The sequence below is a fragment of the Nycticebus coucang genome, chromosome 11 (genome assembly GCF_027406575.1).
Source record: "Nycticebus coucang isolate mNycCou1 chromosome 11, mNycCou1.pri, whole genome shotgun sequence".
Lineage (NCBI taxonomy): Eukaryota > Metazoa > Chordata > Mammalia > Primates > Lorisidae > Nycticebus > Nycticebus coucang.
In genome coordinates, this window is record NC_069790.1 from 45,909,252 (window position 1) to 45,924,048 (window position 14,797).

At 35.2% G+C, this 14,797-nt stretch overlaps 1 protein-coding gene across 4 annotated transcripts in view; it reads left to right on the forward strand.

Annotated features, from left to right (window-relative positions):
- Positions 1–14,797, forward strand: part of ETV1 (ETS variant transcription factor 1) — a 97,710-nt gene that overhangs the window by 69,090 nt on the left and 13,823 nt on the right. For all 4 annotated transcript variants that reach the window (XM_053609556.1, XM_053609555.1, XM_053609557.1 and 1 more), the window contains 2 exons: positions 4,082–4,148; positions 5,948–6,018. In XM_053609556.1, coding sequence (XP_053465531.1) covers positions 4,082–4,148; positions 5,948–6,018 — 138 coding nt within the window. The remainder of the gene's footprint in view (positions 1–4,081; positions 4,149–5,947; positions 6,019–14,797) is intronic.

The following is a 14,797-nucleotide window of genomic DNA, read 5'->3' on the forward strand; positions in this document are numbered from 1 at the left end:
CTTGACTTTTTTCCTATCACACTTGTTTTCTTTTTCACGTGAATTCAGACATACTAACACTGGGCCTTACTTTAGGATTTATTTACTTTTAGTTTTATTATTTCTTCCCATTAGCATCCTTTTAAGGAAACTTTATAAATTATATTTTTTCTGATGGCCTATACCAAATGTATATATGGGACAAGCAGAAAAACAGACTAAAAGCATGTATAATAAATCTTCAAAAAACTCATTTATGCATTCTAAGAAAATCTTTGAATTTTAAACATAAACTGAGAAATTACCAGGAAATAAGAAGACATAATCAAAGAAAAAACAATAACGTACTAAATTTACGAAATAAGACATTGGCAAGAAATGTCATAATGTTTACCTCACTTGAATGAGATTAGTGTCCTTAGATCTTTATATTACTCATTATTCGTTTACATAATGGATACACATATATGTTTTTGAAAAAGTAATTGAAACTCTCGGGTGTGCACTGAGGTACACACACACACGCGCACACTTTTTTAGGAGTACTTGATAATTTCAGGTGTCTGTTTACATACACATTTTGGCTCTGGATATTTAACATGATAAATTTTCTTTCATTACCAGTATACAAGTTTATGGGGACTTGAATTTAGTCACATACTTACACAAGGAGTTAGTCAAGTGGATAATAAATTCATCTTTGTATTGATACTTACATAAAGGCAAAACACAACATCAGACTTATTCCTGTTTTGTTGGGATTTCTCTTTTCCTCTTAGACATTTCAATGTGTAACTTGAACACAGCTCATTGCTACAGGAGTTTAACCAGAAGCCTCAAATGAAATAGGTTTATTCCCCCCTCCCCCTTATTTAGAATTTACAATGTGAAATAAATCAAGATTTGCATAATATTTGATAGAAAGCAATTTCAACCACCTCTGTAGAGATATCTCAGACAATCGAGGCTAATCTTTCCTGTCTGTTTTGGCCTCTTGTAGCTCCTGGAAGTTTTAAACAAACCATTCTGTACTACTGGGGAGCATATATGTAAATCAGAATGCCTAGCAGCATTACATGCGCAAATTCCAAACTGTACTTAGTGGTCAGATCCTTGGTAAAGCTTCCCAAATCAGTATTATGTTTCTCAGCACTCCTGGAAAATACAAATCAAGAGACAGAGAAAGCCACATTTTTTTTTTTAAGGTTCTTGCCTCTGTATCTCAATTTATAAAGAATTTTAGTAATATTACTAAAGGTTAAGACTAATTCTATTAAATAGGCTAGGGTGTTAGTTTATTTTTCTTAACTTCCCCTACATTGACCAGTGCATTAAAATGACAATAGTGCTTTGCTCCTTTGACTTTTTGTAGCATATTAGATCAGCTTTCATCACCATAAACTCATCTGCAACAAATTATAGGCAGTTACATTTCTGGAAGCTGATTTGGCCAGTTCTAATAGCATGTCATAGAGCTCTTTGATCCACAAGTTTTGAAATAAATGAAATTCTTTGTCTTAAATTAGATTTACATAATTAAATTTTTAGATTGAATTTAAAACTTTTAAAGCCAAAGTCATCAAAGATCTGACATCCGGGGGTTATATTGTAAAAAGAAACTCAGAAGAGGTACCCCTAAATGGTTAAAAATTCTGTTGGAGATTCTGGCTTAAACCTTACAAATCACAAATTTCTAATTAATGTTAAATCGGTGTATTTTAAATATTATAGATTAATGGATTTGTGAAAAATGTTTCAGAATAAGAACACTAGTAAGCAACAAATCAGCCATCTCATGTCATTGAAGAATAGCAAATTAAAATACAAATGTAACTTATTTGGATACCTAATTATTTCCTGGTTTAAGTAGTGTGGTTCACTCAGTTTAAATACTCATGAGGATTACTAAAAATAGATTCTAGTTTTAATCAGTACCATATTAATATATCCTTATAGTATGTACATAATGTGTGAAATGTATAGGACTTACCCAATATGGCCCTCGTAGCAACGCTTTTAAGGGTATCATTGTTACTATTCCCAATTTACAAATGACGTTGAAAAAGTTGTTAAATAACTAACAAAATATCATACTCTCATGAAATGTCAGACCTGAGAGTCAACATCAAGTCTATTAGATGACAGTATGAGTATGTCATCATTCTTTGTTGTTGAATTTTGTAAATTTTATTCATGAAAAAACAGAAGTAAATACAAATGCAATGTCTCCATTCCCTGCTGCAAAACATTGGCCTTTGAAGTAGCCACTTAGCTAGTTTAGATCTCAGTTGAGCATTTAGCAAAAGTTAAAATGTAATGCCAAACTTCATTGGTTGGATTTTTTATTAGATAAGGTAGAAATGAAAGCAGCAGGCAATTTAATTAGCAGTAATTTTTCTGGGCAAGTCATTACTTTGATGAACTTCAGAGCAATGTTTATGGCTCCTAATTAACCATGTTAGTCATTTGATTGAATAATCACTTTGGAAATGTTTCTACAATTTGATTAGAGTCTGACCCACTCTGATAGTCATAAATTAACTGATATCACTTTAGAATAACATGACTTTAGTTACTTTATGGGAATAAACTCCTCTTAGCCATATTTTTTCAGGCATCTCTGAACCGTATAAGGATACCAATTTAAGGACAGGCTGAATTTAAGCAATGCTTGCCAAGTGTCTCAATTTTAAGAGCAAGATGTTAGTTTTATTTATTCAAGAGTGTAATGTAATGAATAGTATTAGGGATTGGCAAAAACACCATTATATTCTCATATATGTACTTTTTTTCTAAATTGCTGTTCTTTGCTTTTTTTAGAATTTATACCGGAAGTTGGGTATTTGGAAATATAATGGAGATGCTGGTGTTAGACTTATATAAGTCATTAATTTATTATAAATTTTAAACTGGCATATTCTAAAATAGATTAATAGAAATTGTGAATAATTTGAGACTAAATACAGACGTGAACAAATCAGCCATTTCAGTAGATACATATTTGTGAAATTATTCATGAGATCTTATATTCGATGTCAATTTTATAGTTTTCCAGGAGTACGTTAATTTTGTATGATGTTAAAATGCTTTTATAAGGTGTTCCTTCACTTTTGAATAATAGCTTTCTCAGAAATGTTTGCATTTCCTTTCTTCCTCCTTTTTCTCCCCTCTGGGAAGAAAAGACTGCATTTCGTCACACTTACATGTAATAGAATTTAGCCTGTATGTTTTCCTCTAGCTGCTTCCAGAGCCAGCCAGCTGTTTTTACAGCCGCACTCCAGGTGTGCAGCAGTCAATAAAAGTATTTTGTGGCAGGATGTCAACCTTGGTACAACAAAATGCTTTCCTCCATGCAGCTGCTGAGCTGATGGCAGAGTTGTTAACACTGTCCCATCCAGGCCCAGATGCTTTGAGAGGGACCTCATGCTTGGCAATAAATCAAAATAACATTAAAAATTAACTTCAAGTACTATTAGTTAAAAAGTTGGGCTAAAATGGATTGCTAAGTACTGAAGATCATCTGTAATGCAACTCTTTTATAAATACACATATCAGTACATAAGGTTAACTCTGCCTTTTGTAAGATCAGAACTACACACCACAGAATTTATGGACAGAAGGCATGATGCGATAAAACTTTTGATAATAATCTTACACTATTTTCAACTTGTAATCTTTTGAAAATTTCCAAATGTTACATTTTTTAAGTGTAATTGGTATTAAAATGCTTTTGCTATATACATAGAAGGCTATAGGATGTACAAATTTATTCCATAGACATTCTGAAACATATTTGGAACTTGTGAAGCTGTTGCAAAGACATCATCACATTCATTGGGGTTACTGTTTGATCCAATTTTAGCAAAGTTGATTTGGGTAAAACTTTGAACTCACATCCTGGTCAAGAGAATCAGCATTCATTGTGCTATAAACTTTATTTTTCCATTTCTCTTGTGTTTGCTGCCTAACATGTTAATTTCCTGTTGATGTTCTCTTCACCCCGACACATGTCAGTTTCTGTAACTCCTCTTTCTGCACCCTGTCCATTGATCACAGAGTTTTAACACCAGACTCTTCTCTGACCAGTGTTTTCCTCTTTCAGAAGTGCCTAGCTGCCACTCCATTTACATGAGGCAAGAAGGCTTCCTGGCTCATCCCAGCAGAACAGAAGTTAAGTTTTCCATCATTGAAATTCTATGTAAATATCTTTTAGAATCATTAGACATCCCAGGTTTGCGGTCACTTGATAAATCATCATATTCTTTGTAAAAAATCATTGATGTTTCCTAAACCATTATTTTAAAACCATCTATTTAAAGTAAAAGGGAGATTTTTTTAGGTCATGATATCTTGATTGTTAACATGAGTCACACGCATAGAACCACCTGAAAAGTGAATTTCTATGTTCTTTTTTTTCCCAACAACCGCATTGTTTAAAATCAGAAGTTATGCTTTATAGATTATAGTGCTCCTTCATACTGCTCTACTGAAATGTTTTGCTTTTCAGACTGAACTAATAATTTTGGAGTAAAACCGAGTAGATTTAAAAGTTTTAACCTTTAAATTTTCTGGATTTTACGTTTTGGGGCAAGTCATTATTAAGAGTGAAATTTTACCTAAGAGTCCTAGCGGAGTTTTTCTTGTTGACATGATTGTGGTAACCATGGTGGGAAGGCTATGCTCTAAGGGACTTTGATACCAGCAGAGTGACAGATAAAAATGTCATTTGTCTAGATATAAACCCCACTAACGGATTTCTGGATATATGTGCATGGTTCTTACCCTAAAACCTCTATGTCTCTTTGGTAAGACTAACTTAGATACATCTTTTTAAGTTAGATCTAATATTCATTATTTTGCATACATGATACTAATAGAAATTTAAAGGGTGGTATGAGATGGTAATTCAAAAAAAGTTGAGACCAAAAGTTTTGCACAAAATTCAATATAATTGCTGCTGCTGCTGTTAATATGATATACCCACCATTGAGACCAATACATTTGAGAAATTATAACTAAACTATGTGAAATTTCTTCCTGGTAATTAAAAATAACAATTAGGATAAGGTCCACAGTCAAAGATATTTGGGATAGAAAATGTGAAAGCTGTGAATTTTAAACTTTTCAATGGGACAGTTATGGTACAACAAAAAAAGGGGAAGTTTTGTTTTTTACTATCTTGTTTATTGAAGACAAGGAAGGTAACCTACCTAAATATAATAGAACCTCCATAGTGGACCCACCCCTTTACATTGCCCACCCCCTTAAGTTGACCTCATTTCCATAGACCAGACACACACCATATGTACATAGAGTACAGTAGGCCCGGTTCCTTATGTTGACCACTTCTGTATGTTCACCAGTTTGTTAGACTCCCTTGGGTAATCCATTTACACAGGATATCTATAAGGTAGACACATCTGCTTAGACACATCTACCTTATAGATATGTATAAGGTATACACATCTACTGTATATCTATAAGGTAGGAAGAAGATTAAAATGAATCTCTTTCAGAGCCTCAGTGTAATAATGCAAAGTAAATACCAGTATTTCATTTTGATTTTCCTTTCTTCATATTGAACAATGAAACAGACAAAACTGAAAAAGTAAATGATATGTTATAAACACTAGGGTTTTCAGTGTTTACATGAGTTCCATGAGCTCTAACATGAGTCGGTAATAATAAATTCCTAATAAATAAATCACTCTGTGTGGGGAACTGAATTTCATATATCAAACCATTAAATCTCTAAAAGGGATTAAACCTGACAGCAGCTATCATCCCCATTTTATAGATGAGGAAACGAGGACACAGAGGTAAAATAAATATCGCGTCCAGGGTCAAAGAGCTGAAAAGTGGCAGTCAATTTCTATCACATTTTTATACTAATGGTTCGTATTTTGAAGTATTTGTGAACTTCATTTCTATCATGAATAAATGTATTCCATTTCCCTCTTCCCCCAACAGGCTGTATGTTTGAAAAGGGCCCAAGGCAGTTTTATGATGACACCTGTGTTGTCCCAGAAAAGTTTGATGGTAGGTTTTTTTCACTGGGCTTCATGTTTTGATTTTCATAAAAGAGAATGATTATCCTTGCCTCTTCTGAAAACAGTTGACTTCCCCACTTAAAGATTTCTGTGCCCATCCTTTATCATTCACTCATTCCAGCTAAACCCCACATATTACAAATTTTCTCTTTCTTCCCCCCATTAGGAACCTTTTTTCTTTTGTCCCGTGAAAGAGTTCATTTTGGAGGATGTAGTCAAAGAGCAACGTTCTTGCTGAGCTTTGTGAAGGGTAAGAGGGGCCTTTCCATTGCCCTGCCGAGCTCGCGCAGCTGGTGCCTGGAGAGTTACTGAAAGCTGATGCCGTAATTAACAAAGCTGTGCAGAACGGTGCTACTGTGGATGCCTGATGACTAATGCGCCTCCTCTCTTTTATTGTTCCTGAAAAGATGCATTATGGAACCCAGGAACAACATAACTGTCCATTTAGTTAGTGATTGTTAGTCCCTCTTTTTTTTTTTTTTTCCTGAGATGTTGTACATTGCTAATGTGGCATTACTTTGTAATTACTTAAAAGGGAGTTGGGAAAAGCATTATCTTTTAAATACCACTCAACATGACAATGAAGAGTTTCCAGATTTTAGAAAAGGGTGGAAAGGGTGTCAAATGTGAGAGAATATCTTTCTTCTTCTTCTTTTTTTTTGACAAAGGTGGCAGAAGTGGTCATCTACTAGGAAGCCTGGGTAAAAGCAAACAGTTAATTGATTTAGTGGTTCTTCAGCCTGGTCTTCCTATTTCCTGCTTTGATTGTTTAACAGGAAATGAGCAGGGGCCCTTTGATTAGCTGATTGCACAAACTTTGGGGATCACTGCTGTAATGACTTGGGAGCTCTCAGAAGTTATTAATTGTCATTATTTAAACAGCAAAGTACATGCTCAGATTGCTTTTCAATCTCTAATTAGTTGCTTGAAGACTGTGCTGTGTTCTTGAGCTTTTTCTATTCTTACTCTTCTCAGAGGTAATGGAGAGTCTTAGGAAGATATGCTTCCTTGGGCTCTCTTTAAATCCTATATTCATTCAAGGTCACAGGGGCAAAACCCCAATAGGGGTCACTTTTTGAGTCGTAGTCTACAATAGATGCTAGTTTTAAGCTGTATTTCTGAGGTATGACTGTACTATTCAGCACCATTAGCAGAGCATCACAATACTTAAAACACAGCTTTTTCTCTTGAGATAAAATAAAAAGCCTCTACTCTTTAATGACCTTCATTATTTCTTTCATTTTGGGGGAGCTGAGTATCTTCAGAAATCTTGAAAATTAGTAAGGCCATGTCAAGGAAAAAAAAAATCTCAAAAAAAGTCTCAAAATTATGGACAGAATTATGATGTAATCTGCCAGGTCCCAGTCATACTAATATTTAGGAGATAATCTGCCTTTATTATTTATTCCCTCTGGCTTTTAAATACTCTTCAATTTTATACTAAAATTGGAAGATAGTATTTGTCTTGTATTTTGTAAGTAATGGAAAACAGGGAGAAAGAAAATTAGTGGATTTTTGTTCATCGTACATGATCACTGACTGCAATCAGTCACATGTATAAGCAGAAGCAATACTAGAGACTCTAAAATTTATGTGTTTTACTCTAGCTGCGTAATTGCTCGGTTACACCCGTAAAAAAATTTGTGAATCTCAAAAGGAAAAACTGATATAAATAAAACTGTCAGTGAAATCGATATGGATATACACTTCTATAGTTGAGACCAAAACAGCATAATGATTTTTAGCAGCTATTGACTGAACAATTTTTCACTTTGGTTTCGGTTTTTAAAGTGTTGCTCTTTCTGTAATTATTTTTTATTTTTTTAGTTAAATCATAAACTCATAGATCATGTATACATTAATGCATTTATGGGGTACAATGTGCTGATTCCATGTAGAATTAAGAATGCTTACATCACACTGGTTAATATATACCTCATCTCATTTACTTAAGTGTTGTGTTAAGATATGTATACTCTAAGAGGGATATGTCAGAGGAAAGTTTGTGATTTACTCTCTCTTTTCAGAGAAAGGTTGTGATGTAGTCTCTTTTATAATTCACACTTAATGTGCCTAGATTGGTTTGAATATGTTGTCTGAATTGTTTCTTCAGTGGAGAAGAGTGATTTATGTACTAACAATGATATACCTGCCGGACCCTAGACACTCTATCCCCAATGTGACCAGCTGCACATTATTTTTAAGATGCTTGACTGGAGACAGAAGTAAATAATCAGAAGTTACAAAATTAAGTGTGTATATATATATATATATATTTTTTTTTTTTTTTTTGTAAAGTCAAGATTACTGGCTAGATTTATACCAGAAGCATCGCAAGACTAAAACTATATTACTATAATCTATTTAACAGATGTTTATACTATATATCAAAATCAAACGCATACAACACATATCATTCTTGTGTAAAACTATACATTTATAGAAAGCTTAAGTGTATATATTTTTAAATTGGACTTTCAGAAAAAAAAAAGAATAGCAAGCTAAATTCAAGTGAGAGAAATATAAATAAGAGGTAAAGGAAAATGAGAGTATTTTCATTTGTAGAGGAAACCAGGTGTGATGGTAACCCACTTTGCCCCGAATTACCTGCAAGATTTTCTAATTTATATATAACTCAGACTATTTTTCTTTTTAATTGTTGGGGATTCATTGAGGGTACAATAAGCCAGGTTACACTGATTGCATTTGTTAGGTAAAGTCCCACTTGCAATCCTGTCTTGCCCCCAGAAGGTGTGACACACACCAAGGCCCCACCCTCTCCCTCCTTCCCTCTCTCTACTTTTCCTCCCCCACCCTTGACCATAATTGTCATTAATTGTCCTCATATCAAAATTGAGTACATAGGATTCATGTTTCTCCATTCTTGTGATGTTTTACTAAGAATAATGACTTCAACTTCCATCCAGGTTAATATGAAGGATGTAAAGTCTCATTTTTTTAAATAGCTGAATAGTATTCCATGGTATACATATACCACAGCTTGTTAATCCATTCCTGGGTTAGTGGGCATTTAGGCTTTTTCCACATTTTGGCAATTGTAAATTGAGTTGCAATAAACAGTGTAGTACAAGTGTCCTTATGATAAAAGGATTTTTTTCCTTCTGAGTAGATGCCCAGTAATGGGATTGCAGGATCAAATGGGAGGTCTAGCTTGAGTGTTTTGAGGTTTCTCCATACTTCCTTCCAGAAAGGTTGTATTAGTTTGCAGTTTTGAGATTTTGTGATGTGGGCCATTCTTGCTGGGGTTAGATGGTGTTTCAGGGTGGTTTTGATTTGCATTTCTTTAATAGATAGAGATGATGAGCATTTTTTCATATGTTTGTTAGCCATTCGTCTGTCTTCTTTAGAGAAGGTTCTATTCATGTCTCTTGCCCATTGATATATGGGATTGTTGGCTTTTTTCATGTGGATTAATTTGAGTTCTCTATATATCCTAGTTATCAAGCTTTTGTCTGATTCAAAATATGCAAATATCCTTTCCCATTGTGTAGGCTGTCTATTTACTTTGGTCGTTGTCTCCTTAGCTCTACAAAAGCTTTTCAATTTAATGAAGTCCCATTTGTTTATTTTTGTTGTTGTTGCAATTGCCATGGCAGTCTTCTTCATGAAGTCTTTCCCCAGGCCAATATCTTCCAGTGTTTTTCCTATGCTTTCTTTGAGGATTTTTATTGTTTCATGCCTTAAATTTAAGTCCTTTATCCATCTTGAATCAATTTTTGTGAGTGGGGAAAGGTGTGGGTCCAGTTTCAGTCTTTTACATGTGGATATCCAGTTCTCCCAACACGATTTATTGAATAGAGAGTCTTTACCCCAAGGTATGTTCTTGTTTGGTTTATCGAAGATTAGGTGGTTGTAAGATGTTAGTTTCATTTCTTGGTTTTCAATTCGATTCCAAGTGTCTATGTCTCTGTTTTTGTGCCAGTACCATGCTGTCTTGAGCACTATGGCTTTGTAGTACAGACTAAAATCTGGTATGCTGATGCCCCCAGCTTTATTTTTATTACTAAGAAATGCCTTAGGGGGTTTTTCTGGTTCCATACAAAACGCAGAATCATTTTTTCCAAACCTTGAAAGTACGATCTTAGTATTTTAATAGGAATGGCATTGAATAGGTAGATTGCTTTGGGAAGTATAGACATTTTAACAATGTTGATTCTTCCCACCCATAAGCATGGTATGTTCTTCCATTTGTTAATGTCCTCTTTTATTTCCTTTCTGAGGATTTCATAATTTTCTTTATAGAGATCCTTCACCTCCTTCGTTAGGTATATTCCTAGGTATTTCATTTTCTTTGAAACTATGGTGAAGGGAGTGGTGTCCTTAATTAACTTCTCAACTGTTATTGGCATATACAAAGGGTACTGACTTGTGGACATTGATTTTATATCCTGAAACATTACTGTATTTTTTGATGACTTCTAGGAGTCCTGTGGTTGAGTCTTTGGGATTCTCTAAGTATAAGATCATGTCGTTAGCAAAGAGGGAGAGTTTGACATCCTGTGCTCCCATTTGGATTCCTTTTATTTCCTTGTCTTGCCTAATTGTATTGGCTAGAACTTCCAGCACTATGTTGAATAGTAAAGGTGACAGAGGACAACCTTGTCTGGTTCTAGTTCTAAGAGGAAAAGCTTTCGGTTTTACTCCATTCAGTAAAATATTAGCTGTGGGTTTGTCATAGATAGCTTCAATCAGTTTCAGAAATGTGGCACCTATGCCTATACTCTTCAGTGTTCTAATTAGAAAAGGATGCTGGATTTTATCAAATGCTTTTTCTGCATCTATTGAGAGGATCATATGATCTTTATTTTTGCCTCTGTTAATATGGTGGATAACGTTTATGGACTTGCATATGTTAAACCAGCTTTGCATCCCTGGGATGAAACCTACTTGATCATGATGTATGACTTTTTTGATGATAACCTGTAATCTATTGGCTAGGATTTTGTTGAGAATTTTTGCATCTGTATTCATGAGTGAGATGGTCTGAAATTCTCCTTTTTGTTTGGGTCTTTTCCTGGTTTTGGTATCAGGGTAATGTTTGCTTCATAGAATGTATTGGGGAAGATTCCTTCTTCCTCAATTTTTTGGAATAATTTCTGCAGTACAGGAATAAGCTCTTCCTTGAATGTTTGATAGAATTCTGGTGTGAAGCCATCTGGACCAGGACATTTTTTTGTTGGAAGATTTTTTATTGTTTCTTTAATCTCAGTGCTTGAAATTGGTCTGTTCAGGAGCTCTGTTTCTTCCTGGCTAAGTCTAGGGAGAGGGTGTGATTCCAAATATTGATCCATTTCCTTCATGTTGTCAAATTTCTGGGCTTAGAGTTTATGGTAGTATTCAGAGATGATCTCTTTCATCTCTGTGGGATCAGTTATTATTTCCCCTTTATCATTTCTGATTGAGGTTACTAGAGATTTTACTTTTCTATTTCTCATTAGACTGGCCAATGGTTTATCTATTTTATTTATTTTTTCAAAAAGCCAACTCCTTGTTTCATTAATTTTCTGAATGATTCTTTTGTTTTCAATTTCATTGATCTCTGATTTGATTTTGGATATTTCTTTTCTTCTATTGGGTTTAGGCTTAGATTATTCTTCTTTTTCCAATTACATAAGATGGCTTGTGAGTTTGTTGATGCGCTCTCTTTCTGGTTTTCGAATATAGCTTCTAAAGCGATAAATTTTCTTCTCAAAACTGCTTTTGCAGTATCCCACAGGGTTTGGTAGCTTGTGTCTTCATTGTTGTTAGCTCAAGGACGTTAATAATTTCCTGTTTTATTTCTTCCTGCTCCCATCTGTTATTTAACAGAAGGTTGTTTAATTTTCATGCCTTTGTGTGGGGTCAAACATTTTTGTTAGAGTTGAGTTCCACCTTTAGTGCCTTAGGGTCTGAGAAGATACAAGGTAAAATTTCAATTTTTTTTTATTCTATTGATATTTGTTTTGTGTCCCAGGATATGATCAATTTTGGAGAATGTTCCATGGGGTGATGAGAAGAATGTATATTCTTTGTCTTTGGGATAGAGTGTTCTATATGCGTCTATCAAGCACAGTTGTTCTAGGGTCTCTTATATCTTTGTTTAATTTCTTTTTAGAGGATCTGTCCAGCTCTGTAAGAAGAGTGTTAAAGTCCCCTGTTATTATGGTATTATTGGATATCATATTGCTCAGACTGAGTAAGGTCTGTTTCAAGAATCTGGGAGCATTTAAATTGGGTGCATAAATTTTTAGAATTGAAATATCTTGTTGTCGTATTTTTCCCTTGACCGTCTTTGTCTTTTTTGACTTTAGTTGCTTTAAATCCACATATATCTGAAAATAAGATTGCAACTCCGCTTTTCTTCTGAATTCCATTTGCCTGAAAAATTGTCTTCCAACTCTTGACTCGGAGTTTAAATTTGTCTTTTGAAGCCAGGTGTTTTTCTTGCAGACAGCAAATGGATGGCTTGTGTTTTTTAATCCAGTCAGCCAATCTGTGTCTCTTCAGTGGGGAATTCAAGCCATTCACATTTATTGAGATAATTGATAAGTGTGGTAGTATTCTATTCATCTTGTTTTGTGAGAGTCCATTGCTTAATTTTATCTTTTGCATCAGTGTGGAGGTTAGGTTCTGTCCTTTAATTTCTGAGTTCTTACTTTGCTGCTGATCCATTGTGATGGTCAGTGTGTAGATCAGGTTTAAGTATTTCCTGTAGGGCTGGTCTTGTTGTGGCGAATTTCCTCAATGTTTGTATATCCGTAAATGATTTGATTTCTCCGTCAGTTTTAAAGGTTAGCTTAGCAGGGTACAGAATTCTGGGCTGGAAATTGTTGTGTTTAAGTACATTGAAGGTAGATGACCATTGTCTTCTTGCTTGGAAAGTTTCATTAGAGAGGTCTGCTGTCACTCTGATGGCTTTGCCCCTGTAGGTCAACTGGCGCTTACTCCTGGCAGCTTTCAGAATCTTTTCTTTTGTCTTGACTTTGGACAGGTTCATCACAATGTGTCTTGGAGAAGTTCGGTTAGAGTTGAGGCCACCTGGGGTCCGATATCCCTCTGGAAGCAGTGTGTCAGAATCTTTGGTGATATTTGGGAAGTTTTCATTTATAATATTCTCTAGTATGGCTTCCATTCCTCTGGGGCATGCTTCTTCTTCTTCTGGGATTCCTATAACTCATATGTTGGACCACTTCATTAAGTCCCATAATTCTGACAGTGAACATTCTGCTTTCTCTCTCTTCTTTTCTGCCTCTTTTACTATCTGAGTTATCTCAAGAACTTTGTCCTCTACGTTCGAAATTCTTTCTTCTGCATGGTCTAATCTGTTGCTGATACTTTCCATTACAACTTTGAGTTCCCTAATTGACTGCTTCAGTTCCTTCAGCTCCGCTATATCCTTTCTGTGTTCTTCATATTGTTCATCTCTTATTTGATTCTGTTTTTGAATTTCTTTTTGGTTATTTTACGCTTTATTAGCAGTTTCCTTCATTGTTTCCATCATTTTCTTCATTGTTTTCATCATGTGTATTCTAAATTCCCTTTCTGTCATTCCTAACATTTCTTTATAGGTGGAATACTCTGTAGTAGCTACCTCATGGTCCCTTGGAGGGGTTGCTCTGGACTGGTTCTTCATGTTGCCTAGAATTTTCTGCTGATTCTTCCTCATGAGTGATTTCTTTTATCTGTTTCCTTGCCCTAATTTTCCTTTCACTTCCTCTTGCTCTTTAAGGTCCCATGCCTGTGGACTAAGGTTTCAATGAGTTCTTTTGGTATAGGACCAGAAGGATGAGAAGGTTGAAGGGCAAGAAGGGATAAAGGAAAGAAAGAAAGAACAAAAAGAAAACAGAGAAAGGAGAGGGCATGGATAAAAGGTAATAATGAGAAAAAGAAGAGAGGCACAGAAAGAGGGAGACAGAGCAATATAGGTGTACAGTAGGGTACTTTGACACAACCTTAAAAAAACCCCAACCTCTGGAGTTGCCTGCTTGGGTGGTTCCCTTGAGGTCAGCAGCTCTTTGCTAACCTGAGCAGACACAACACTCCACCTCCACCAAGTAGAGAGGAAAGACAAAAATGCTATAAATCAAACCAAAACAAGCAAACAGAAAACTTTATGGGATAAAATTGGGTGAAAAACCAAATAATATGGGTAGTAAACACTAGAAAAAAGGAAGTTGCAGTTATTGAAAAAGGCAGCAATGGGAAATTGTATTTAAACTAGAAAAATGGAGAAAGAAAAGAAGGAAAAAAAAGAAAAGAAAAATCTGTACAGAAAATGTTGAAATTAAAAAAAAAAAAACAGCAACAACAACATTAAAATAAACAAAAAACAAACAAACAAACAAAAACAACCCAAAACTAAGCAGTATATATATCTTGTTGAATATTGTCTGGGCAACAAGTGGTCTTCTCGGGTATGAGATGTTAATCACAATGCTGACACGACTGGAGGCCTCTGCTGATTTCTCAAACCCCACAGGGTGGACACCCTAAATCTCTCTTCAGTCCTCTTAAAGGGCACTTTAAACTTCTAAACTTGGCTAAGCAGAAGCTTTCCCAGGAAAGTGCTAGTTGCTGGGATCACTGCTGAAGTGGCTATCCACTTACCCAGTGTGCCAAAACCGGTCTCACTCTGCCCCTGAGGGTTAAGGCTGTAAGGTGGCTCAGTCCCTGCCTTTAGGCTGTTCAGTCACTAGGTTACTAGCTCCCTCCTGATCCTTGCTCTGCGACCCTGAGGGTAGAGCTTGCCACTGCAATTCTCTCACAAT